The sequence below is a fragment of the Talpa occidentalis genome, unplaced genomic scaffold, assembly GCF_014898055.3.
Source record: "Talpa occidentalis isolate TD23 unplaced genomic scaffold, MPIMG_talOcc4v2.1 talOcc4.9, whole genome shotgun sequence".
Taxonomy (NCBI): Eukaryota; Metazoa; Chordata; class Mammalia; order Eulipotyphla; family Talpidae; genus Talpa; species Talpa occidentalis.
In genome coordinates this window covers 100,270,678-100,295,020 of record NW_023605305.1, presented here as the reverse complement: position 1 = coordinate 100,295,020, position 24,343 = coordinate 100,270,678, and the positions used below count along the sequence as shown (strand labels likewise).

Below are 24,343 nucleotides of genomic sequence, written 5' to 3'. Positions count from 1 at the left end.
AGGCAGATAAACTGAATGAGAGGAAGAAAACTGAGTGGACTAACAATTGTGTTTCTTAATTCAGCAGTATCAGGGCTACATAAACAATAGAAATATCTCTTGCAACTGGTTGCCTGTTATCCTAGTTTTCAGCTTTACAAATCAAGTCATTCACCCTTTCACCAGGATTAGTTTATTGGGAAGTTAGGAAAGGTCATAGCAGAGATTTATTTTGTAATGATATTTAAGTCTAGAAGAAACATTTCTTACTTGTTCTCTAAGCTTTCTAGGAGGAAATGGAGTAAAACCTTATGCTTTTATTTGACTAGTTTATTGTTTCTCAATCATGCAAATGGAAGCTAACATTTATTATCTTCATTTCATTAAAAATAACTTTTAAAGGTGGGTCTAACTTTTCTCATTTTTCAAATAAGAAGGTGGAAGACTAAGACATTTGCTTAAAGTCTCACAAAGTGATAGTTGGCAGAGTTGAGAGTCAAATACAGGTCAAACTTCACATATCACATTCTTCTTATTATGTACTTTTTGTGAATATGGTTAGTTGATTGTTGAAAGCAAATCATTTTCTAGAATCATAATCCTATGTTATGAAATCGTTTATATTTTTAAGAAAATAATATGCTTTAATCTTTTTTTGAGATGGCAGTTCCAGGATTTATCCTTGGTTTCTTGGTACTTCTATTGCACGTTAGTTCTGTGGCTAATTACCCCAATGGAAAAGTAACAAAATCATGCAATGGAATGATTCCCTCACATGGTCATACTCCACGCTCTGATCCAGTTCACAACATTTCAGTGAGTCAGATGACATTCAGACCTGGAGACCAGATCCAAGGTATGCTGCTGGGATTAACTATAGTTTGGTTTTGCTCTTTTTTACTGTACATTGAATTTTTATTAATGTCGGAATTATGCAATATCAGTTAAGTCTCTTCATCCCCTTTTGGTAAAATCCCATGGTTCTAGCCATCCCATTTTTGTGACTACTACAGGTGACTGTATTCCTTAAGTAGTATATATTTTAATTCCCATTGAGAACAGGCTTTCATATTTTTTTTCTAGCACTATTTAATGTGTCATTATTAATGGTACTATTATTCAATAGAAGTGGAAAATAAAGTGGTTTTTTTTTTTGACTTAAGATAAAACAAACTCTTGTATAGTGTAAAGCTTATGTTTCTCTGACTTTGGGCACAATGCATCCTGACTCTTAAAGGTATACCTAAAATAGCATTTTTACAAACTCTTTTCTGCAACTCTAGAAATGCAAAACATTAATAGATTCTCTAATGGAAGAAGTATATAGAAAAATAAGTTTGGAAGTGCTCTCTGTGTTATATATAACATAATTCTTAGGGTTTTATACTGCAGAGCTGATGTGAAAGGGCCTGCGGTTTTTGCAGTAAAGAAAGTAGTATTTACTTTCATCTAGTGTTTTCCAAACTAATTTAATCCCATGGGCCACCTTCTGGCTGTTGCCTACCTTTTTCCTACGTGTAATAGTTATTGACATCTCACAGAATAAATATTCTGTGGGACAGTTTAGAACTTTTTTTGTCTATAGGATAAATTCTGTTTTCTCTCCTGGAGTAGTTTTGAATACATACACCTGATCTTAATTGTGACATGTCTCCTCTAAATAGTTTCCTTTTTGGGATGTTGCTGATCCACTTAACATATCTGTTGTTCCTTTTTTTCAGTTACTTTGTCAGGGCCTGTATTTAAAGGCTTTCTCTTGGAAGCGCGCAATGCTGAGAATTTGAGTGGCCTTCCTATTGGCTCCTTCACATTGATTGACAGTCAAGTGTCACAGCTTCTGACCTGTGAAGATGTGCAGGTTTGTGTTTGAAATTGATTTCTGTCATTTTCCATGTTTTTTTTCACTGCAGGGTGGTGCTTAGACGATAAAGAACATTTGTTGTAGACAACTACATAGATTATTAATGGCTAAAATTTCCCCCTCAATTCACAACTGGGAGTGTATGTTACAAATCAGCTTCCTAGGGAAGGTAGGACAGTAGCTTGAAGAGTTTATTGTTTTTGATATTTTATGTAATATTGACTCGTTGATTTGTGAAGGGTGTAAATATTGAAAATAGAGTTCTCAATGAAGATCTAATTTTATCATTCATTTAGTCTTTACTTTATCAGGAGTTGTCCCGGGTGCAAGGGATATGGTGATAAACAATACTTACTCTTATTTCTTCAGGAGTTCATAGCCTTAAGTAGAACTTTTTGTTCTAATTATTGTTGAACTTCTTGCCATGTAACATATGCACATAAGTAGAATATATAACTATAAGACAGATATAAGTAGAACAGTGTGATAACTTAGAAGCACACACAGAGCGGGAGGGAATCATAGTGTGGAATGCCACTCACAGGCTTCAGGGAATGGAGAGACAACTTCTTGGAGAAGGTGTAGAAAAAAATGTGTAGAAATTTTCCAGGTGAATGAAAAAAGGAAATAATGTTGTTTTTAAGAGAAAGTAATTGCCAAAATCTAATGCTACATATTTGGAAGTGTTTTTTTCTTTTGATAAATGTTCTGCATTCTATTTCTTTCTATTAATGGAAGGAATATAAGTTTATAGTATAAACAAAACAATGAGCAGGCTCTATTAGCATTAACACACACAATATTCATTACTCTCTTCAGTTCTAAAATTTCTGCTGACTCTTAATTTATTCACAGAGTCAGCAGTTAATCTGGTATCAACCATTTGACATGTATTTATTGAGAACCAGTTCTATGTGAATAGTTTTTACCAGAATGCCAAGGTCATGCAATGATAAATTACTTTGCAAAATGATAGTGGTTTCAGCCATGCTAGCTAATGAGTGACTGAATGGTAGTTCTTTTCCATTTTACTTCAGGGATCAGCCGTGAGTCATACAAGTTCATCTAAGAAATCAGAAATTAAAGTCTTCTGGAATGCTCCAAGCAGTGCCCCGAATCACATACAGTTTCTGTAAGTTAAAGTTTGCAGCTCTGTAACTAGAATAATTGAAACATTAATGATTTGTATAATTTTTTATATTTAATGGACATTCACCTATATAGGATAGATTTGGTATATTTGATACCACCTTAGTGATGTAAGTTGTTGTTTCATCTTTCTATTTTCTCCCTCAACCAGTATATACACAACAACTGGTACAGGATTTGGCACCTAATAGGCAATTAATAGATATTTGTTGAGTGAATGAAAATTTTCACTGCCTTCATACTAGTAGTCAGAGACATCAGTTAATACTTGAGTCTATATGATATGTGGATTAATAGTTTTTTTAGATTTACTCCTGTCTTAAGTATAAGAACAGGAAAAAAATTTCTGAAATTTCAATGACTATTTTGTAGTGCTAGACCTTATAGATTAGACTCTAAGAAAATAAGGGCCTGCATGCCCTCAGGATTATAAATTCATAGAATTATAATAGTGCTTCTTTCTTAATCCAGTGTGCCAGGAAAAATGGAATATAATAAAGCCATATAGTGGTTCCTTGTGTTACAGACTTTTGTTTTAAGAGGGGAGTTGTTCTCCTGTCATGTCTCCATTTTCTGCTTCACTTTATTCACAGATTACCAGCACACAGTTAAGTCAGCCTTGTGACTGTATGTTGTATGGAATATGCAAAAGGGCATGTGACTCCAGTAAGAGGGAGGTGGCTTATATAGCCTCTATATAGCTTCTTGCTCTAGCTGTCTGCTATACATGCCCTTTGGGCTACCTTGAAGAGTATAATATGAAACGAGTTAGTAGTATCTTCTTTATATGTCAGGGAGTAGAAATCTATTCAGTTGAATCCCTGCATCTGGCATTTGTGGTTGCTGTGAATATGCCCAATAGGCAGGCAAATAAGAGAAAAGAAGCCAACATAAGTGAGGCTGAGAAAGAGGGAGAGAGTGAGAACAATAAAAATCTATTTAGTGGTAGGATGGAAGTCATTAGAAATTTGCCTGAGACAAGATTAGTGTTACTGTAAGGTGCTATTAAGTTCTTGTATCATTCCTTTTTTTTTCTTTGAAGTTTTGATTTGATTATGGTGGATCACAATCAGGGTTTTATCTAATCTCTATGGTATTGCCTTTCAGTGTTACAGTGGTTGAAAAGTATAAAAGCTACTGGGTGAAGATTCCTGGTCCTGTAATTTCACAGCCAAATGCACCACCTTTTACCACTCCTGAAGCTACAAGAGCACCTTTGTCAACGTTACCTCCAGTCTCTCATTTAACCCAATCAGTGGGTAACACTTTTATATTATCACCATATATGTGGTTCTGTTCTTGGTAAAGAATGGAAAGAATACTTGGAGAAGTAGCTGTAATGGATCCTGGTGGCAAGCATTTGGGTTCTTTGTAGGCAATCTGAAGGAAGTCTTCATTGCAACATTGACATAGCTTAGAATAAATGACTTGTAAGACTTAGGGTATTCAAGATGTGGTTATGAATTCACACAGTCGGCACTAGCAGTGGGTATGCTTTCATTTGAAAATAAATCTAATGAAGCTGTAAAAGCTTTCTTCTTTTTCTTTTTTTGAAAACACTGCCAAATATCAAACATGGGGAAGGAGTTTAAAATTTAAGCCAAATTTAGAGAAGATTTGGAGGAATATCTTGAAATAGTGATGATTCTTAAGTATTATTTCTTTAATGTCAGTGAGTATTGAGGAATGAATTTTCTGTGCTAAACCACAGAAATTCTTCTGCAAGTTTATCACCAAGAAGTCCATTGAGGCTGTCTAGTTTAAAAAAATTATGATTGAAAAAATATGTATTGGAAAGGGTAATGTTTATTAAATATTGGAGAGCTTTTACTGATGGCAATTCTGATAATTAAACTTATTAATTCAGAAGTAAATGTAATGAAGAATGTCTTAACACAGTTTTGTTTTCATAATTGAAAGAATAAACTTGGGCCTGAATCCTGACTTACTTACTTTCTATGTGACTTTGATTCAAGTTACTTAATTCTCTATCTCGGTTTCCTTACCTATAAAATGAGAAATAATGATGTCTAGTTTTTAAAGTCACTGTGATCATTGAGTGTTATAATGAATATAAAGTTTCTACTGCTTTGCAGTTAAAAGATACTCAATAAATATTAGTTTCTTTTTTCTTCCTCTTTTCCTTTCTTATCTTTTTATGTCTCTTTGTTCTCATGGGGAAAACTAAGTACAGTACTTGTAGCCTATATAATCTCTTACATTTTGCAAAGTATGAAGTCATATTTGATTACATTATTATTGTTACTCTTTTATTTAACCAAACAGACCTTTTGTTTTTCTCTAGTTCAGGTTTAGTCTTAATGCTTATTTATTTAAAGTTGCACTAGGGAAGTAAAGAGATTCCCAGTAGGAAACTGTTGAGTAGATTGTTGTCTTCCTATATGTTCACAAAAAAGGCTTTCGTTGGAGCTTTTTATTATATGTCTGTGCTACAGACTTTACAATCTCCCATTATAGTTAGTTTTATTCAGTGCCGTAGGATTATAGCATTTACAGAGCTAGAAGAGACCTTAGGGTCTAGTTCCTTAAGCCCCTTTTATATAGTTGAAGGTAAGAGAGAATAAGTTATTTAGTAAACATGGTGGATTAAAGGGGAGAGGAGAGACCCAAATCCTTGTTTGTTAGTTTCTATTGGCTTTTTCCTCCTTTATACTATGGTTGGGTATAAGTTCCTGTAAATTTTTTGTGTATAATATAGTCCCTTGTTCTTGCTAATATTTGGCCTTTGACCCTAGTACCTGACACAGAGCTCCTAATACCCTTGTAATTTTCTGCATCACAGAAGTGTCTATGATATAGATAAATCCATTGGAATTTACTGGTTGATAGAAGTGTCTTTATTTTCTCATGAGGTAACTCTTGGTGGGGTTCTACACAGGGGCTGATCACTAGAAAAACTAAGATTGGGGTTTATAACCCTGCCCACCATTCTCCAGAGAAGGAAAAGAGCTGAAATCAAGTTAATAATTGGTTATAACTATATGATGAAACCTCCATAAAAATCCCAAAAGTATGGGTCTCAGAGAGCTCCTAGGTTACTGAATAATTTGTGGCAGTGCTGCCTCTGAGAGACCTTGCCTCTTCCCACAGACCTTGACCTGTGCAGGATGAGAACTTCTGTCATCCTGAGTTCTATTGTTTTATACTAAATTGGTAATCTAATAGGTCCATTGTTTTCCGGAGTTCTGTGAGCACCTGATAAAATCATCAAATCTGAGGAGAGGATTGTGATAACCTGGAATTTATGACAGGTGACAACCTGGGGTTTGTGATTGGCATCTGAAATGGGGCTAGTCTTAATGGAACTGAGTACTCGTGGAATCTGATTCTAAGTTCAGGTTGATAGTGTCACAATAGAAATGAAACATAAGACACCCAGTTGGTGTCTGCATGAAACTGTAGATTTGTTCAGTGTGGGAAAAAAATTGGTAGAGTAGAAGAAGAAATGAGTGTTTTTTTTCCCTGTATAGTTTCCTTTACATCTGGTTACATAGTGTTAATGTTTAGTTCTATTCTGAAATGTACTGTCACAGCCCTTTCTAACAGATGTCTGCTTGTTTGCTCTGTCAAATTGTAGAACTGAGATTGAAACATTTTCTCTCATTGCCATACCAAGAAGCTCTCAATTAAATCATTGTTGGTTGTTCTTGTTTCTGCCCCACTAACTTCTTAATAATATTCTATGGAGTGATGGTATATGTACAAGTGAACATTTTTTATTATATTGTCTTAATATTAAATTTGAACCTAAATTCTACAAGCAGCATCTAGCTTCTAAACATAGAACCTTGCTAAATGTTATTTGCTTGCTTTTGAAAGTTCTGTCTGAAAACTAGAGGATATCCTTAAAGAAAGAATGTCAATGTGGACTTCAATATTCCTTGAAACTTTGCTCCAGAACATAATTAACATGAGATATTTTGCATATTAAAAGAACTTTAATATTCATGTATAATTACAGTCCAACTAGTGTGACTTCCAAATTTTAATTAAAATTAAGTTTAAAAGTTCACAGCGTAAGTGCTGTGTTGACCATTTATAATTTGCTTTGTGTCTTTTGTTCCTTGATTTGAGTAGTTGTCATGAAAAGCTGTTTTCATTGAAACTTGTGCTTCAAAGTAGTGGCTCTTCTGTCATTGGGAATGAAATGCTTGTTTGATAATTAAGACTTTTTTTCTCCTGTCATTTTTCTAGTTCAGTGCTTTAGATTGTGGTACCAAGAAGTTCTGCATGAGGAGTCCTTTGAACTGTGATCCAGAGAAGGAGCGTGCCTGTGTCTTCTTGTCCTTCACATTGGATGACCAATCAGTGATGGTTGAAATGAGCGGTCCTAGTGAAGGCTATTTATCCTTTGCATTTTCTTACGACCGATGGATGGTTTGTACCTCTCACTTACATACGTGGTAGTGAAAAGAAAATCACTGGAGTGAGTTCGAATCAACGGTGGTTTAACTCTTTATTCCAGAGTCCATTGATCATACTGTAGGGAGCCGTGCAAACTGAGGGACAGGAGAAACATAAAACAGATTCTAAGTTAAATAGCTTTAAGTGTTGCATGTTTTTGACAGTTGGGCAGTTCCATAGTATCCTAAGGAAAGATGGAAAATCATTTTATTTTCAGGGGATTTGTTGCTTTATTTTTCTATCTCTATTGTCTACTTATCCTCTATGATAAAGCAAGAGCTGTATAAAATCTCATGTTGCTTGTGATACTTTCCAACTCCTAGTTGGTTGATCAAGTGAACAGCAGTGATTGCTCGTGGTGTCCCCATTTTGATATTCATCAGTCCATTTTCCAAAGAGAACTGAGCCTGGCATATCCAGGCAGAGATGTGTTTGTTACCAGTAGACTCCTTTGTCAGGTGTACAGAAGGCGGTATTTGTTTTAAGCTAATTCTTTCTCCCTTGAGTAGTGCTATATGGACTAGATGATTTTGAAGGTGGAAGCCTTGTGCTGTGGTGTGGAAGAGAAAAGTGCTGCATAAGCATCCTGATTTCCCAGGGAGAAGGAAGGAGAATATTATGGCTTGGACCTGTGGAAGTCCTGTTCAAGCAAGGTTGGCAGCAGGGGGTGGAAGACCACCACAAATGGCGCCTGTTGTCTCTACATTAGCAAAGACAAGAAGTCTTTTCTTGAGAATTTTCTTCTTGTCAGGTTCTGCATTTAATAGCACTTCTTTAGGGAATCAAATGGAAAAAAAAAAAAAAAAGGAAATCCTAGAATTCCAAGGTTTCTTGATAGAACTAATGTTTTCTCTAAAAGTGCACTCTAATCACCCCGGTCCTTGTACTCGCTGGTTGCCAGTATTTCAGGAAGCCAGGTGTAACTGTTTTGGGGGGGAATGATATTGAAATACATGTCTGTGAGTATATATTTTACTATATAGTTCTAGAATTCACTTGTTATATATTTTTTTAAATTAAAGGATATACCTTAAACCTAGGAGATACAATTATGTCATGTACATGTTGTGCTATAAAAAATTTTAAGCGACAAATACCCAATGGTGTCACTTATATACGGAATATAGAGAAACCAAACAAAGGGCCAGGTAAACTCAAACTTAAAAACTAACCCTTGGAAGCTGACCCCAGAGCTGAGACTTCCAGAGGGGGAGAAAGAAGAGCAAGAACAAAACGGGAGAGAGCACAATGGACTCTGGTGGAGGACTCTGGGTGCTTTGGTCATGATATGGTCATGATCGGTCGTTACACCTGGCGGGGAGAGCCTATACTGAGAAAATACTAATAACTACTTACACCGGTGGTACTTAAATGAAATAAAAAAAAATACTGAACCAACCTTACCTTAAAGAAATAATGCAGCAAAAAAGAAGACTGTATAAGAATTATAAATTTTTCCCTTTAAAGTTGCCTTTATGGGAAAATTTAAAATGATATTGCAGGTGTTCAAGACATTTCCCCCATTTCCTTTTTATAATCGCCATTAGACATCTTGCATATTCTCTTGGGTATTCCTAGTGCTGGCAAAAATGAACCAAGCTTGGTGCACAAGTTGGATCATGAGGCTCGGTTAAAAATAAAATCTGAGTATAAAGTAATAGGGAAAGATGGTGGTAGTACTTGTGTGAGTGCGATGGAATGGGCTATAAGGAATCATAAAGGTGAGTCCAACAGTGATAAGCAATGGTAGTCATGGTGGAATAAATGTGTAGTTTCATTAAGATTGAAGTCTAAGATACCATATTCATTTAGATATATGTTCTAGTCATTTAAAAAAAAAAACTAGTCTTTTTTTTTAGTCAAATTTAATGTAATTGTACATTAACACATTTCCTTTCTGGTCTAATAAAATCTGTCAGCAAGAGAGGACACTATTGTTGCATTGAATGTGGTGAGGAGTAGCCTGCAGGTAGGCCAGTTATTTTTATTCTAAGGTGTAGGCATAGATGACACAAAAGCATTTATCTCTAATTCAAGATAAATTTACCCTACTTAGAAATCTTATGTTTCTAGTATAGTTATCATCAAAAATGTTTATAAAAAAGACTTAATTATGCAGGTGCAGTTGATTTACGGAGCAATTCCATTTAATGATTAAAATCATCTGTACACCTGTTTGCTTAAATTGGGGAAAATAAATTATCCTTAAAATATTTTTGAAGTAGTTATTTCTATTTTTAGTTGTTATTGAAAAAAACTTTAGGATATTTTTTGACTTGCTATTCTCCTTAGTATGTAATGTAAATTTAAATACTGAAGTTACCTTATGTTATGAATACTGATAAGGTAACCTAAATTATACATTATTTTCAATTTGGTATGTAAATTAATGATAGCAATTGTTTTGGTATTAGACTCTATCACTAAAATTGATTAAAAGTATAATTTTCCATATTTTTACTAACAACTTGCTAATATCTGAATTTTAACTGGATTTCAGAGTACAGACATCTTCCCCAACTCAGATATTTTGTTAAATGATGGGAAGAATATTGTGTATACAAACTATACTGTCTTTCATTCCCTCTGTGTGTGTGTGTGTGTGCATTTGTATGTGTAGATTGATTTAGGAGGTGTACATAAACACTTTTCCTCCTGAACTTATTTGAAAATAAATTGTAGATACCATGACATATTGCCACTAAAATTTTCAGCATGTGTCTCCTTAGAACAAGGACTTTTATAATTACCAAAATAGCTTTACACATTGAGAAAAGTGGACAATGACATAATAATCATGTGCAGTGTATGCAACATAGAGTCTAGGTTCTAATTTCCTCAGTTATCCCAATTAAATACTTTATAATTAAAAAAAATCTTTATGATCTAAGTTTTGGTAAGTTATCACTCAATACATTTAATTGTTAGGTTTCTTTGTCTCCTTTACTTTAGAATAGTTGCTGTACATTTTTACTTGAATATTTTTTCAGGCCAGTTGTTTGGTAGAACTTCCCAAATTTTCGGTATGTTCAAATTAAGACACTTGGCATAAGTGCTACATAGAAATGTATTTCAGTGCATCACATCAAGATGTACATAATGTTAGATTTTTTTCATTATTAAGTGCAATCACTGGCATCTATCAACCTCTCTAATGTGAAGGTATATTTTCTTCCTTAAAATTAAGTAATCTGTAAGGTGATACTTTATATGAATATTCTGTTCTCCAATAACATGCTATCAAGATAGTGATTTATTTATGATCCTTTCCTGAATCAGCAGTACTTGGGTGGCTGCAAATTGGTGATTTTCTAATTTTTAATAAGCTGGCATTCTTTTGAAAGGAAGAGCTTTCTTCTCTGTACCTCCTCTTTGTTTTTGGAGTAAAAGTCTATGGACTAATGAACTACTTTTGTCTATTACCATCATTCTTTTTAAAAATTTTTTTATTTATACAATAGCTGGGGAACAGGCCAGAGGCATGGGAGGGTGAGAGGATTCATCAGAGACAGAGGGGGTACAGAACAGGCAGATAGACAGACCGAAAGCACTGCTGAGGGAAGCTGCGGGTGAGACAGGAGAGGTCTGCTGCGCCATGTGGGAATCTCCCTGGCCAGGCGGGAATCGAACCCGTGCTGCTGACGCTGTGGACAGCTTCACAGTGCTGCTTTCAACTTGCTGCACCACCGGGGAGGCCCTACCATCATTCTTTTTGATGCTCACATTAACCCAATTGTGATCTTGGCAGTCCCTTCAGCTGACTCTGCGCCCTTTTATGTGTCTCCTTTAGTTTTTGAGCATGTCTTGTTTTCTGATGTAACAAGATGCTCTCTGCATCTTGGGTGCAATATGTTTGACTGTTACAAATCTTCTAGATACTTTTGATTCTTTCTTGGACATACTTCCTTTATTTTATTTATTGCCTTGCCACTGTCTGTGATTTGGCATATACATTTATTGTCTTCTCTCTGGACTGCTGTGGTAACCTTTCATTAGTTGTCCTGCCTTTATGATTTCTACTTTCCATTTCATCATTCAACAACCACTAGAGTGCTCTTCCCAACACACAATTGAGATAATTTTATCTCCAAATCCTTTAATGAGCCATTAGCATTTATAGAAAAATGTTCTATAATATAGAATATATATAATCATATAATAGTTCTATATAATATTATAATATAATATATAATATATGTAATATAATAGTTGAAACCTTATCATCAATTTGTCTCAAAATCAGTCATTTTGTTATATTGAAATTTGTTTTAAATAGCAAAAGGATTCTTATGCCTCACTGATGATAGTTATTCTAGAAGAAATAGATTGTTTAAATCAGGGATCAGCAAATATTTTCTGTAAAATTCAGGTAGTGACTACTTTAGAATTTGCAGGCCATGTGGTCTCTGTAGTAACAACTATGTTGTAGTGCTAAAGCAGCCATATACCATCCATAACTTAGTTGTGGCTGTGTTCCAATGAAACTTCATTTATGGATACTGAAATTTGGATTTCTTGTATTTTTACTTGTCATAAAATATTTGTCTTTTAATTTTTAGCAACCATTTAGATATGTAAACAACATTTTCAACCTGTAGCCTGTGCAAAAATAGGCATCAGGCTGAATTTGGCCTATATGTTCTAGTTTGTTGAGTCTTGGTTTAAATCATGACAACTCTAAATTCCTTTACTTGAATTGGACTAATTCTGAGTTGACTGTAAGGTGGGTGACAGTGAATAATTGCTTTGTTGTGATTATGTACTTGAGAATTCTCAAAAGTGGAACTTTAAAAAATGAACTAAAAACCTGTTAGAAATCATATTCAATTTATGATGAAATTTATTGTGACTGCTAAGTCTTTATCTTGTTTAAGGAGTTTAGTACTAAAGCACATAAATGACATTATTAGATAGTTTATGGAGAATGAGTTAGAATAGGTGAAAGGACTGAAACTATACACAATAACTTAAAATCCAAATTTTTCGTTTGTATCATTCTTTTGTACCAAAGTGTGCTTTGAAACTGCAATCTGCCTTCTGTTAATAAGGTCTGACTTTTAGAGCTAAAGAATATTGGAGACTAAATAGGATAGATTAAAATTTAAATTGACAAAATATGTCTCCTTGAGCTCAGATATTTTGGTCTCAGTATGTAATAGTAAATCTGTTGAGTGTATACAATTTTAACTATTTGATTACTGTCTCCTATCTTAAAAATTATCCTCTAAAATTCAACATGGGCTTCCTTGCCCCTCCCTGGCCTGGGAGTCCCACTTTATTTCTGTTCCTCAATAAACTTTTTCTTTAAAAAAAAAAAATTCAACATAATGTGGTACATTTACAGCCACTAAAATTTGTAGGGCATAGATATGTACAAATAAATATCCAGAACAATGTTCATGATGAGTTGATAATTGAAAAAAGGTAACAAAAATGTGTATTTTCCCATTTGGGGAGAAAAAAATTTGTATAAATACAAATAGGTTTAGCTGAATATATATGAAAGTTTAATAGTGGTGTTCAATTAGTGATGGGTTAATAAATATTTTACTATTAAATCTATATTTTACATGGAAATTATTTTTATGACAAAATTATCATTTTATTAATTTAAAAAAATTTTTACATCATTGCTCATTTTTAAACAATATTTGCTTCCCCCACCCCCTCAGGTGTAGTCCCCATAGAATTTCCTTCACCAATGCACCCGTGCCCCATCACCTCAGTCCCCTGTGTTCCTCCCTTCTCCTCCCCTGCAGTATGTCTGACAAATTATTTTAATTAATAGATTGGACAGTCAGTTCTCTAGAATTCATAGTATCATTTAATATTAAGTTAGTAAATGTTTTGAAAGCATCAAATCTTATTTGATTTCATTAGGGATTTAAATAATGTTGAAATTCCTTTGAACTTTTCTCATTTGCAATTATTTCTCAGGGTGATGATGATGCTTACATGTGTATTCATGAAGATCAGATTGTGCATATAAAACCTTCCCATCTGATGGGGCGAAGTCACCCTGTGATGGACTCTGAGGTAGGAGTGAAAATTCTGGGGACTTTCCCTGGGTCAGCCCACCTTTTGGCTGTACTGCAAGATAGCCTCCTAGCCTCAGGAAGCATCCAGCCCAGGCAGGGGCCTGGCAGTAGGTTCTCTTATAACATTCGGGAGAAACTTTTCTGTGATTTATTTTTATTATGTTACTATATATACTTAACACAGTGATATATAGTTAAGGTATATGTAGAACATGATGCTTTGATATACATACACGTAGTGAAATGATTGACTATAGTCAAGTGAATTAGCATAACCATTATCTCATTAGTTACCATGTGTGTGTGTGTGTGTGTGTGTGTGTGTGTATACATCCATATGTAGACTTATTCATCCTACATAACTGCAACTTAGTACTGGTTGACCAACATTTCATTTCCTTTTTTATGTGCTAAATTGCAAGATAGATTTTTCTTATGGGAATGATGAATGCTTGCTTGTGCCACTTAAATGTTTTTGTTACATCTTAAAAAAATGTTTTATTGTTTGTTAAATGGTCACAGCATCATCAGGCCCTTTTCAAAAGCTTACAGACTAAGAAGCACACATGGTAGAGAATGTCTTGGGCAGTTGACATAAGTGCCCTCCCCCCCACTGCTGGCATCTGTGACCAAGGTGACATCACCTGTTTTTGGTAGAGAAGTGTCTTTTTCACTTGGCGGTTGACAAGCAAATGAGTTCTGCTGAGCTGAACTATCAGTTTCTAAAAATTTTGAAACTACACAATGTTTTTCATTTTTTCCTTCAAATGTTATTAATTTTCCAATCATTTATATAACTTTTTAATTTGGGGGTACACCTTCCCACCTCCATATGTGTACCTGTTACACTTAGCCTCCATCAAAGCTCTAGTACCAGTGTCTACAGCACTATTATTCACAGTAGCCAAGTCATGGAACCATCCTAAATGCCTGTTGACAGAGCTGTCAGCATAATGGCATTGTGTTTTCTGCACAGCTCTCCCAGGGCTGACTTCTGCAGTGGGGTTGGAACTTTTCCCTCTTTGCATGCTGAATTTGGGTCACTGGAGTTACTTGCTAATTGTTTCTTTGATTGTTTTTGATTGTGTGTTAGTGACCAGATGGAGTTAGTAAATCTGCCACATTTGTAATCAGATAGAGGAATTGTGGGAGCGACTTAAAGTAAAAATAATTTGTTTTCCAAGGAGAATAAAGACAAATAAACTGGGAGAAAATGTTTCATGTGCACCTTCAAAGAGGAAGTAGAAAAACAATGACATGCAGACAAAACAAGCACAAAGTATCTTAGACAAAGGAAATCGGACAGGTCAGGCTTTTGATCATACCTTATTTTTAGCAAGTGTTTGGAAGGTGCTGAGAAGGCCCATTGTGTCTGTTTGTAGGATATTCTTAAGGATATGTCTTGGAGGCTGGCGGATGGTGTTATGCAATGTTCTTTCAGAAGAAACATTACCCTTCCTGGGGTTAAGAATAGATTTGATCTGAACACGAGCTACTACATATTTCTAGCAGATGGTGCAGCTAATGATGGTAAGTATATTTATAAAAATTATCTTAAGTTCCCCCCCATTTCCCCTCCTTTTTTTTTTGGATAGACTATTGTAATTCCCCACTTTTAAGAAATCCATTGTGGGTAAATAGTTATTTGAATCCTTTTCCATTTTTCCTGACAGTTTAACTTTTGGTTGACTTAGACTTACTTCTCTGGAAATTAGATAAGGGTAGTGTGTCAGCTATATAGACTGTCCCCACCCAGTCTAGAGGGACAGAAAATGTCTTTCAACAGTGTCTATGCAAGGACTGGGATTACTGTCTCTTTCCTGATCTGATTTAGGTCACAGCCATTTCTGAAGTATCCATTCAGCCATTATTTCTTCAAATAGAATTTCTGCTCTTTTCTCTCTCAGCTCCTCTTGGAACTCCTATAATGCAAATGTGGTTCCTGTTGATGCTATCCCATAAGTTTCTTCTTTTCTTAATAGCTTAATAGCTTTATTTTTTTGATGTTTTCTGATACCCTATCTTCTGTCTCTCTGATTCATTCCTTGAGTCTACCATTGAGCCCCTCTTTTATATTTTTCAGTAAAACTATTGCATATTGTATCTCTGTGATTCCTGTTTAGTGCCCTATATTTTCTCTGTCCTTATTGTATTTCTTGCTTTGTTCATTCATTGTTTTCGTAATTTCAGTAACCATCATTAAGCATTAAGACTGTTGTTCTGAAGTCTTCTTGGTTAATTCTATTATATTAGGGATTTTCACCATGTCTTTGACTTGAGCCATCTATTTGGATGAATTCCTCTGCCTCATGCAGTGTGATGCTCTGGGATTATTTCTGTGAATTAAACTAGACTGTCTTCCTTCCTAGTTCTGTTGTGATGATTGTGTCTTAGAATTGAAGATGATAGGGTATTGGCTTAGGATGTTGTCCTTTTTATTGTTGTTTTAATTGAGACCACATCACTAATCAGGATACCTGGAGCTCAAGAACTAGCACCAGGTGATGATCCAAGAACCTGGACTACAGGGTGAGGGCCAGATATATGGGGAGTGTGGAGTTGCTGCAGTAGATTGCCAAGGACATAAGGCTCTCTTGGTGCTGCAGCCACAAGAGCCAAGGGAGGGTCTGCAGTGACCATCTGATCTGCAGTCACTATCTGGTCAAGGTACCTCAAGTCAGACTCTACTCGGGAGTCCCAAAATGCCACTGATACTTTAGCTGCATCCTAGTTCTGATCCCAGGAACAGTGCTGGCATTGCTTTTCCCCTGAAGCTTAGGCATAAGCTGATCACCAGGGGACAGTGTTCTTGAGCCTCAGGCAGGCTCTGGGGGGAATTGTAGACTTCATTGTAGTTAGGATGTCCAGATGCCTGCCAAGCCCAACAGGGGAGGGACTGGTGCTTCTGAGAACCACCAGGTTAGCTGCAAACGGTCCTAGGTACCATCAGCTCAATTCCTGCCTGCTGCATCGGGGCAACACCACACTGATAAAGAAATGGGACTCGTGGAGCAGGCTGTATAATGCAGGATGCTGCTGAAGAGCAAGATCCTGGCCTTTTTATTGATACACAGCATCAGTTGTAAGGGGGAGGAACAAAAGGAAAGGGGAAGGAGATTGAGAAGGAAGGAGATTAAAGTAAGGGGAAGAATGTAGAAGATCAGGGATTGTGAGTCAGCTCTCCAGGCACTTCTTATCTGCTTGATGACTCAGTATTGTCATTGAGATCAAGCCCTAATTCCCTGGCCATGGTTTTAATCTTATCAACAAGGCTTTCCACTGATCATCTTCTGGGGTCCTTTGTTATACATGTGTCCTTGGCATACCCCATGATGTATAAGTCGGGAGTACATGTTATGCATCTGTCCTTGGCCCCCTGGGCGTTCCCAGTCATACCGCGTGATGCATAGCCTTCCCACATGATCCAGCTTTGTGCTTTTGTTTGATTTGAAAGGGACCTGCAGGTTGGCCTCCTGTACTTAACTGACCAGGCCATTCTGACCTTGTTTAGAATTTAACAAAATGGTGGCCAAACAGGTTGCTTAGGAGTAGCAGACCCACACCTGCCCAGAAATCTGTGATCTCTTTGGGAGGTTTGTGCTCATATTATTGCAGTAGTTAGGAGCTGCTAGAAATTCCAGGAGTCCAGGCAGAGGGGGGACGGTCATGAGCAAAGTTAGTCACCAGCAGTCCCAAGTGTGTCAGCTCCATGTTCATCCAGCAAGCAGTATTCTTTCCCAGAGGCAGTGCTCACTAGGCTGCAGTAGACTAGTGTTCCATGGAAACCTCAGGAACAGTAGCCCCAGGTGCATCATGGTTTGGAGGTTGTCTTGGAGTGGGAGGGAAGCCCCAGAGTCACAGCAGGGGAGGTCTGGTATTTCTCCCAGTGCCCTGGATCATTCATTCCTGGTGAACCCTTTCTTAGGCTTTTTGACCCTTTTCTGTGTCTCAACTTCTTGTGGAAACATGGATCCTCAATCCTCAGTTCTCTAAAAGAGTAGTTGCTCCCTCTCTGATGCTGGTCTGCCGTGTGTGTGGAAGATACGACTCTAGGCTGCTGTTCATCTCCCATTTTAAATCTCACTGCCCTGAAGCTTCCCTTTGGAGAAATGGACTCGCTGATGAAATTAATCAGTTATACTCATATTTTAGAGTAGGCATAAGATAATTCCACACACATTACACAATTGAGAACGAGGAAGGGTGAATTCTCCCAAGGAAAATAAGTTAACTACTGGCAACACGAGATGAGTAGATACTGGAGAGAATGATCTGTGGCACCGAGAGCAGTAAAAGTGCTGAAATGGGAACTGACTGTGTTGGCTGGTGGGCAAGCTCTTGACATGCCTTGGGCATCAGTTTCCTGTTGGGTAAAGAGGAAAGGTAGAAGTAGGTGATTTCAACAGCTCCATTTCATTCTACATATTTAACTTATGGCCGTATTCTCACATCCACCCTCAGGGTATCAAGTCTAGGTTTATTTTCTTAGTCTGATTTTCTCATAGGCTTAAATAGAACTCATTTTGGCTTTATTCCTGTTGCTAGAATCTTTCCATCTCTGGTGGGGGATTTGAAATGATCTGGTACTCCTTTAAACTAAGTCATTTTCTTTAACTCACAAACTTGTATCAAACCCCAGGGAAGATTTGCTTTTAGTTTCCCCATGTGAACAAAGTAGGTTTTAAAAACAGATTTATATTTTGATTTCCTTATAGCTGCATGTCATAAAAATAAAAGAAGTGTTTTCTAGTTGGAAAACTGCATATTGTCCAGGAAGAACTGTATCTTTGGGCTTCTGAGTGTAGTGACATTGGCAGATCCCTTGTAACTATTCTCGATCATTGACTTTGGATGTTGCAAGAGATAGTGACTCTTGTGCGACAACCTGTCCTATACAGATCTCACCTCCTTGGACCTAAGCTTTCTCCAGGGTTAAAGAGAGGAGTAAAAAGAATAGTTCTTGGACAGCCGAATAAAAGTGCTAAATGCCCTTCCATTAAAGAAGGAGGCCTTACGGAGCCCTGCAGGTGGCCTGTGTTACCTGTCCCAACTCTTTTTAGATGAATATGATGCCAAGTGCAGCCCAAGGTAGTTCTCTGAGTCTGAATGTTTAGTTTATATTTAGGAAGACTACTCTGCTGGGTATTGTAACACATATCAATAGGTGCAGATTTTATTTAACATCTTGCCTAGTGATGTTTTGAAGAACTGCAGAAAAAGCCAACTTGGTATGTTAACTACTCTCTGGAGATAATACTGCCCCCAAACTCTGAAAATATAGCTTGCTTTGCAAATGGTGAGAGACTGGGCATATAGAATGGAGGGTGAGGGTGTGGGAGGATAAAAGACTGGGGAGAAGCAGAAATGTTGTGCGGGCAAAATTGTGAAAAGCCTTGAATATTCTGTCACATAGCTTAGATTTTATGTGATATTTAAATTGGAGACCCAAAGGTACTGAAGCAGAATAAATTATCTAGTGAGCCTTGGAAAAAATTTAGGAACATTTGCAGATTTATTTGTAGGTGATCTATGTAGTTATCTTAGTCAGATCCTGCATTCTTTGTTTTGTTCAACATTAACATATTGACACTACTTTTTTCTCAATTTTATTGAGGTATAATTGACAAAGTTGGAAGATATTTGAAGTGTGCAATGTGATGATTTGATAAATGTATATACTGTGAAAGGTTTCTACCATCTTAATGAACTCATTCATCACCTCACATATTTGTCCATCTATTTATTTATTTTTGGTGAAAACAAAAAAGTTCTACTCTGTTAGCAAATTTCAGTTTAGTTCTCCCAAATTTCAGTGTACTTCTCTTTTAACAAATGTGTGTTAGCAACTAAATTTCAGTTATACAATACCGTGTTATATTAACTATAATCTTCATGTTTTACATTAGATTCTTTTTTTTTTTTTTTTTGAAGATTTATTTATTTATTTATACAAGCACTGGGTACAGTCAGAAGCACAGGAGGTGAGAGAATTCACCACAGCCAGAGCAGGGAACAGAACAGGCAGACTGATGAAACACACTGCTGAGGGGAGCAGCAGGCACGGCAGGAGAGGTCTGTCGCTCCATGTGGGACCCTCGCCAGTGGCTGGGGATCAAACCGGCGCTGCAGAGACTGCGGGCAGCTTTGCAGCCCAGCACTCAACTGCTGCGCCACCAGGGGAGGCCCTACATTAGATTCTTATATTCTTATTTGCAGTAGCAACAGTAAATACAGCTTGAAAATCATGTCTTGATTTTAATGAGGAAAGATAATTCCATACACAATGAGCATCAGACACTGGCTCAGCACAACAGTTAATAATCTTCAATTTTATCTCATTTTAAAACTACACTTGATATGTACTAGTATTATTCCTATTTTATCTGGAGGAAACTAAAGGGTTAGACAGATTAAGTCATTTTCCCAGATAAGTTAGTGGTAGAGTTGGAATTTGAACCCAACTCTCTGACCTCAGAATTATAGTAGTCAGTGCTTTTTGAACATAAAAAATGTAGAAAGAGTTTTTAATGAGGAAAAAGTCAAATATTGGTGTTTTAGGTAGATATCACTTACCAGCACAGGTAAGTGTGTTGTTATTGCAACTGTCACTTATTGCATATATGCCAACTCTTATGGTATATATGCCAACACACATATATATAAAATTTATTTCTCACAGAGACTTTGGAAATAGAAATTATATCGCCTATTTTAGAGATAAGGAAACTGGAACCTTTTCTAGGTTAACTTGTTCAAAAATCATACAAGTAGTAGTAGTAGAGTTAGAAATTAAAACCATGCTTGGATCAATTATAACAGTTGTGTCCTTTCTGTCATACCAAATCACTTCTTTGGTGCTAGCATCTTATAGGTGCTCATAAATGATTATTAAACAAATGGAGATTTAATAGTTTGCATTTATATTTAAAAATGTTAAATTTAGAAAATTTTGCTTTAAATAGCAATTTCATTTGAATGGATGAATTCTGCTGTTCATTAATATATTGGGGGTGTGTGGTTGTATGGCAATGGTAAAAATTTCTTCTTAGGTCAGCATTGTGGAACTCAGATGTATTTTTTTGATAGAAACCATGTTTTCAGTGATAGTTTCAACAGTTTCCCAGATAAGCCTAGTTCATGGACAGTTCAGACACAAAATAGAGCACTGATTTATGTCGGTCTTCTGTTGGTACGTACTGCTGTGCTGATGGCATGGTGGGGAGAATCTCTTATCTTCTGTGGTCCTCTTAGAGTGTGGGGCTCAAATAACCCCTTTAAAACCACCTGGGGTGATTTGTTAAAAATGCAGGTTCCTGAACTCATCCCATGCCCACTGAATTGCTGTTGTTGGTGCTAGGAACCTGAATTGTTAACAACCATCCCAGGTTATTGTTCTGTATACTGTGGTTTGATAACTTACTAGGGTACAGGTCACCAAATTAAGGTGGACACATTATAAGGTAGTTCAGGTAATATAGGGAACAATGCTAGAAGGTACTATTTGATTTCAATTTCATCTCATCAGAAATATTCTATTTTAATGTTTTCTAGTGCTCATAATATATTAAAACAATATTACATGAATGTTTATAACAGAAATACATATATATACATGCAATACATATAAATATACATGTTTACCTAATTATGAGTATATAAATGTATTTTTATGATTTTTGAAAATGCATTTTTATATACTCATTTTTTTTTTAACATGGTGGAGTGCAAAGCAACAAAATAAAACCTCAGCAAAACAAAGCAAAACCTCAACAACAAAAACACCCAGACCTAGATATTACTGGTCCAGGGAATTCAATTTCCAGTTCCTTTGTATGCGGGAACAAAGTACAATTATCACATAAATCATGATCTCTTCTGTTATCTCATCATATATGTATGTGGACCATTTGTAAATTACACTCTTTTTAAAAGTTGAAACTATTTTTCAAAGCAATCACATAATCTCTGTAATGCTGAAGACCAGCTTTCTGCAGAATGTCGGGTCAGGTGTCCCTGAAAGGATGAGACGGCTTCGGTGAAACTTGAGGGCTGAGGGAAGGGGAGTGAAGCAGACACTGACACTCTTTTTTTGGTGCAAGTATCTCCTGCTGAGGGTCTCAGTTGGTCTTTATTTATACATTAAGGCAAGTGGTGGGATTACAGCATCGTATGCATAGAAGCAAAACAGAAACAATCAGTATATTCCTTTCCCATAGACATTTTGGCACCTACATGTTTTGAGAAAAGAAGCGACCTTATAAATTAATAGATAATTAAAACTTAGACTCATTATTTCAGCCTAAACAACTACCTAAGACAGCTAATAGTCCTTGGTACATCCCTATCCGCCAAGGCTACAATATCAGGAGACTCCTCTATCTATATGGCCTGCAGCTAGAGACACTTGCTTCCTGGTAATCAGTTATTAGAACTTTTTTCTACCTAGAAACTTCTAGCGTAATCAACTTTATGAATCATTACAAGGCTTCTTTACGGAACTTCCATATAAGGAAAATTGCGGCCAGCTCTGGGTTGCTTATCAGGCATGCCTTTGCACAATAATTTTTTCCCATTGTCAAGTGGGCCAAATTATTCAGTGTTTAATTTTTAAGTAGGTAATTCTCCATGCCATGTATTTACAATATTCTTATATGTATAATTTATTGCCCAATGTATTTACTGAGAAGTACTTTCTTAATATGACCAAGAGCAAAAAACAAAGGGATGTTTAATCTTTAGCCCCACGGTGTGAAGCTCTTTAAAAGTGTTTGGCCCCACGGTGTGAGGCCCTTTTTCCTTAGCCCCATGGTGTGAGGCCCTTTTTCTTAGCTGCTTGCTAGCATCTTACTTTGCTGGGGCTTCAAGGCCCTCTGCAGCACTGTAACCCATATTAATGTAAAATATTCTGAATTTCAGTAAAATCCATGTAAACCCTTTTTCTAATTGCTATTTTCCTCACAGAACACTGACATTGCCCTATCATGAGATAAGCAGTCATGTGAAATGCTGAGTGATTAAGCTAAAAGTTGGAACTTATTTGGGTGCACAAGTAATTCACAATTAGGAAATCTCTGGATTTAAATAATTAGCAGTGTGGAGACCCTATTATCATGTGACCTGTTTCTTTAACAACACTGATGCTGTGGAGCTTGTACTAGATATGAATTCAACCTCCCTTGGAGCAAAATCATAATGAAGCTATACAATGGAATACCAAAATTATAATGGACTTCTTTAATAAAGGTTAAATTCATGCCAATTCCATGACTCTGCAGTGAATCAGCATTTAAAAACAATTTTCTTGACTGGATTGTTTACTTTGTTTTTGTTGAGTTGTGTCAGTTCTTTGTATATCTTTGTGATCAGTCCCTTATAAGTTGGATGGAGTGCAAAGATTTTTTCCCCAATCAGTGGGGTGTCTCTTTGTTTTGGTTAATGTCTCTTTTGCTGCTCAGAACCTTTTCAGTTTGATGTAATCCCAGGTGTTTATCTTTTCCTTGACTTTCTTTGCTTTGGGTAATGAGTCTTTAAATATTTTTTGAGATGTATGTCTTGTAGTGTTTTACCTATATTTTCTTCTATATATTTTATGGTTTCAGGTCTTATGTCCAGTTCTTTTATCCATTTTGAGTTGATTTTTGTGCACTGTGAGAGATAGTGATCTAGTTTCATTTTTTTTTTGCACGTGGTGGTCCAGTTTTCCCAGCGCCATTTATTGAACAAACTGTCTGTGTTACATTGCTTATTTTTTGCTCTGTTAAAGATTAGTTGTTCATAAAAATGTGGCTTTATTTCTGGGCTCTCTATTCAGTTCCATTGGTCTGTGTGTCTGTTTTTGTTCCAGTTCCAAACTGTTTTAATTATTATGGCTTTGTAGTATAGCTTGAAGTTTGGAAGTATGATACCTCCTTTCATCTTTGTTTTCATCAGTAGGGCTTTGGCTATAACTTAAAAGACATTTCTCCGAAGACAAAACGCAAATGGCCAACAGGCATATGAAAAAATGTTCAACATCCCTTATAATCAGGGAAATGCAAATTAAAACCACATTGAGATACCATTTTACACCAGTAAGAATGGCACATAGCAAAAAAAAAGCAACAACAACGTTGGCGAGGATGTGGTGAAAAAGGAACTCTCCTACATTGCTGGTAGGAGTGCAAACTAATCCAACCACTATGGAAAGCTGTCTGGAGGTTCCTCAGCCTGCTAAAAATGGAGCTACCATACGACCCGGCAATTTCACTACTAGGGATCTACCCAAAGGACACAAAAACATTGATTTGAAAGACCACCTGTACCCTATGTTTATTGCAGCACTATTTACAATAGGTAAAACCTGGAAACAACCTAAATGCCCAAAAATAGATGACTGGATCAAGAAGATGTGGCATATACATAATAGAATATTGTTCAGCAATCAAAAAAGATAAACTCATAGCATTTGCAGCAATGTGGATGGAGCTAGAAGGAATTATGCTCAGTGAAATAAGCCAGAAGGAAAAAGAAAAATATCAGATGGTTTCACTTATAGCAGGAATATAGGGGAACCAAATAAGACATCAGTGTGAAAAATATTAACAGTACAAAACACAAGAAAGCAAAAGCAGACAATTATAAATCAGAGACATCCTGCAGGGGAGGAGGAGGGAGAGGGATCAGAGGGAGGGAGGGAGGAGCACAGGGGACTGAGGTGATGGTGCACGGGTGCCCTGGTGAAGGAAACTCTATGGGGACTGCACCTCGGGGTGGGGGGAAGCAAATATTGTTTAAAAATGAACAATGATGTAAAAAATTTTAAAAAATTAATTAAAAAAAAACACTTTTCTTCCAACTTATATCTCAGGTTGTTGGGAATGTGGTCTGGTTTTCATCGCTATCACTCTACTAC

General features: G+C 36.4%; 1 protein-coding gene across 6 annotated transcripts in view; it reads left to right on the top strand.

The window, feature by feature from the left end:
* FRRS1 (ferric chelate reductase 1) overlaps positions 1–24,343 on the top strand; it is a 91,726-nt gene that overhangs the window by 51,903 nt on the left and 15,480 nt on the right. For all 6 annotated transcript variants that reach the window (XM_054691049.1, XM_054691048.1, XM_054691047.1 and 3 more), the window contains 7 exons: positions 640–835; positions 1,701–1,837; positions 2,878–2,972; positions 4,097–4,244; positions 7,205–7,387; positions 13,352–13,450; positions 14,835–14,982. In XM_054691049.1, the coding sequence (XP_054547024.1) occupies positions 640–835; positions 1,701–1,837; positions 2,878–2,972; positions 4,097–4,244; positions 7,205–7,387; positions 13,352–13,450; positions 14,835–14,982 (1,006 nt within the window). The remainder of the gene's footprint in view (positions 1–639; positions 836–1,700; positions 1,838–2,877; positions 2,973–4,096; positions 4,245–7,204; positions 7,388–13,351; positions 13,451–14,834; positions 14,983–24,343) is intronic.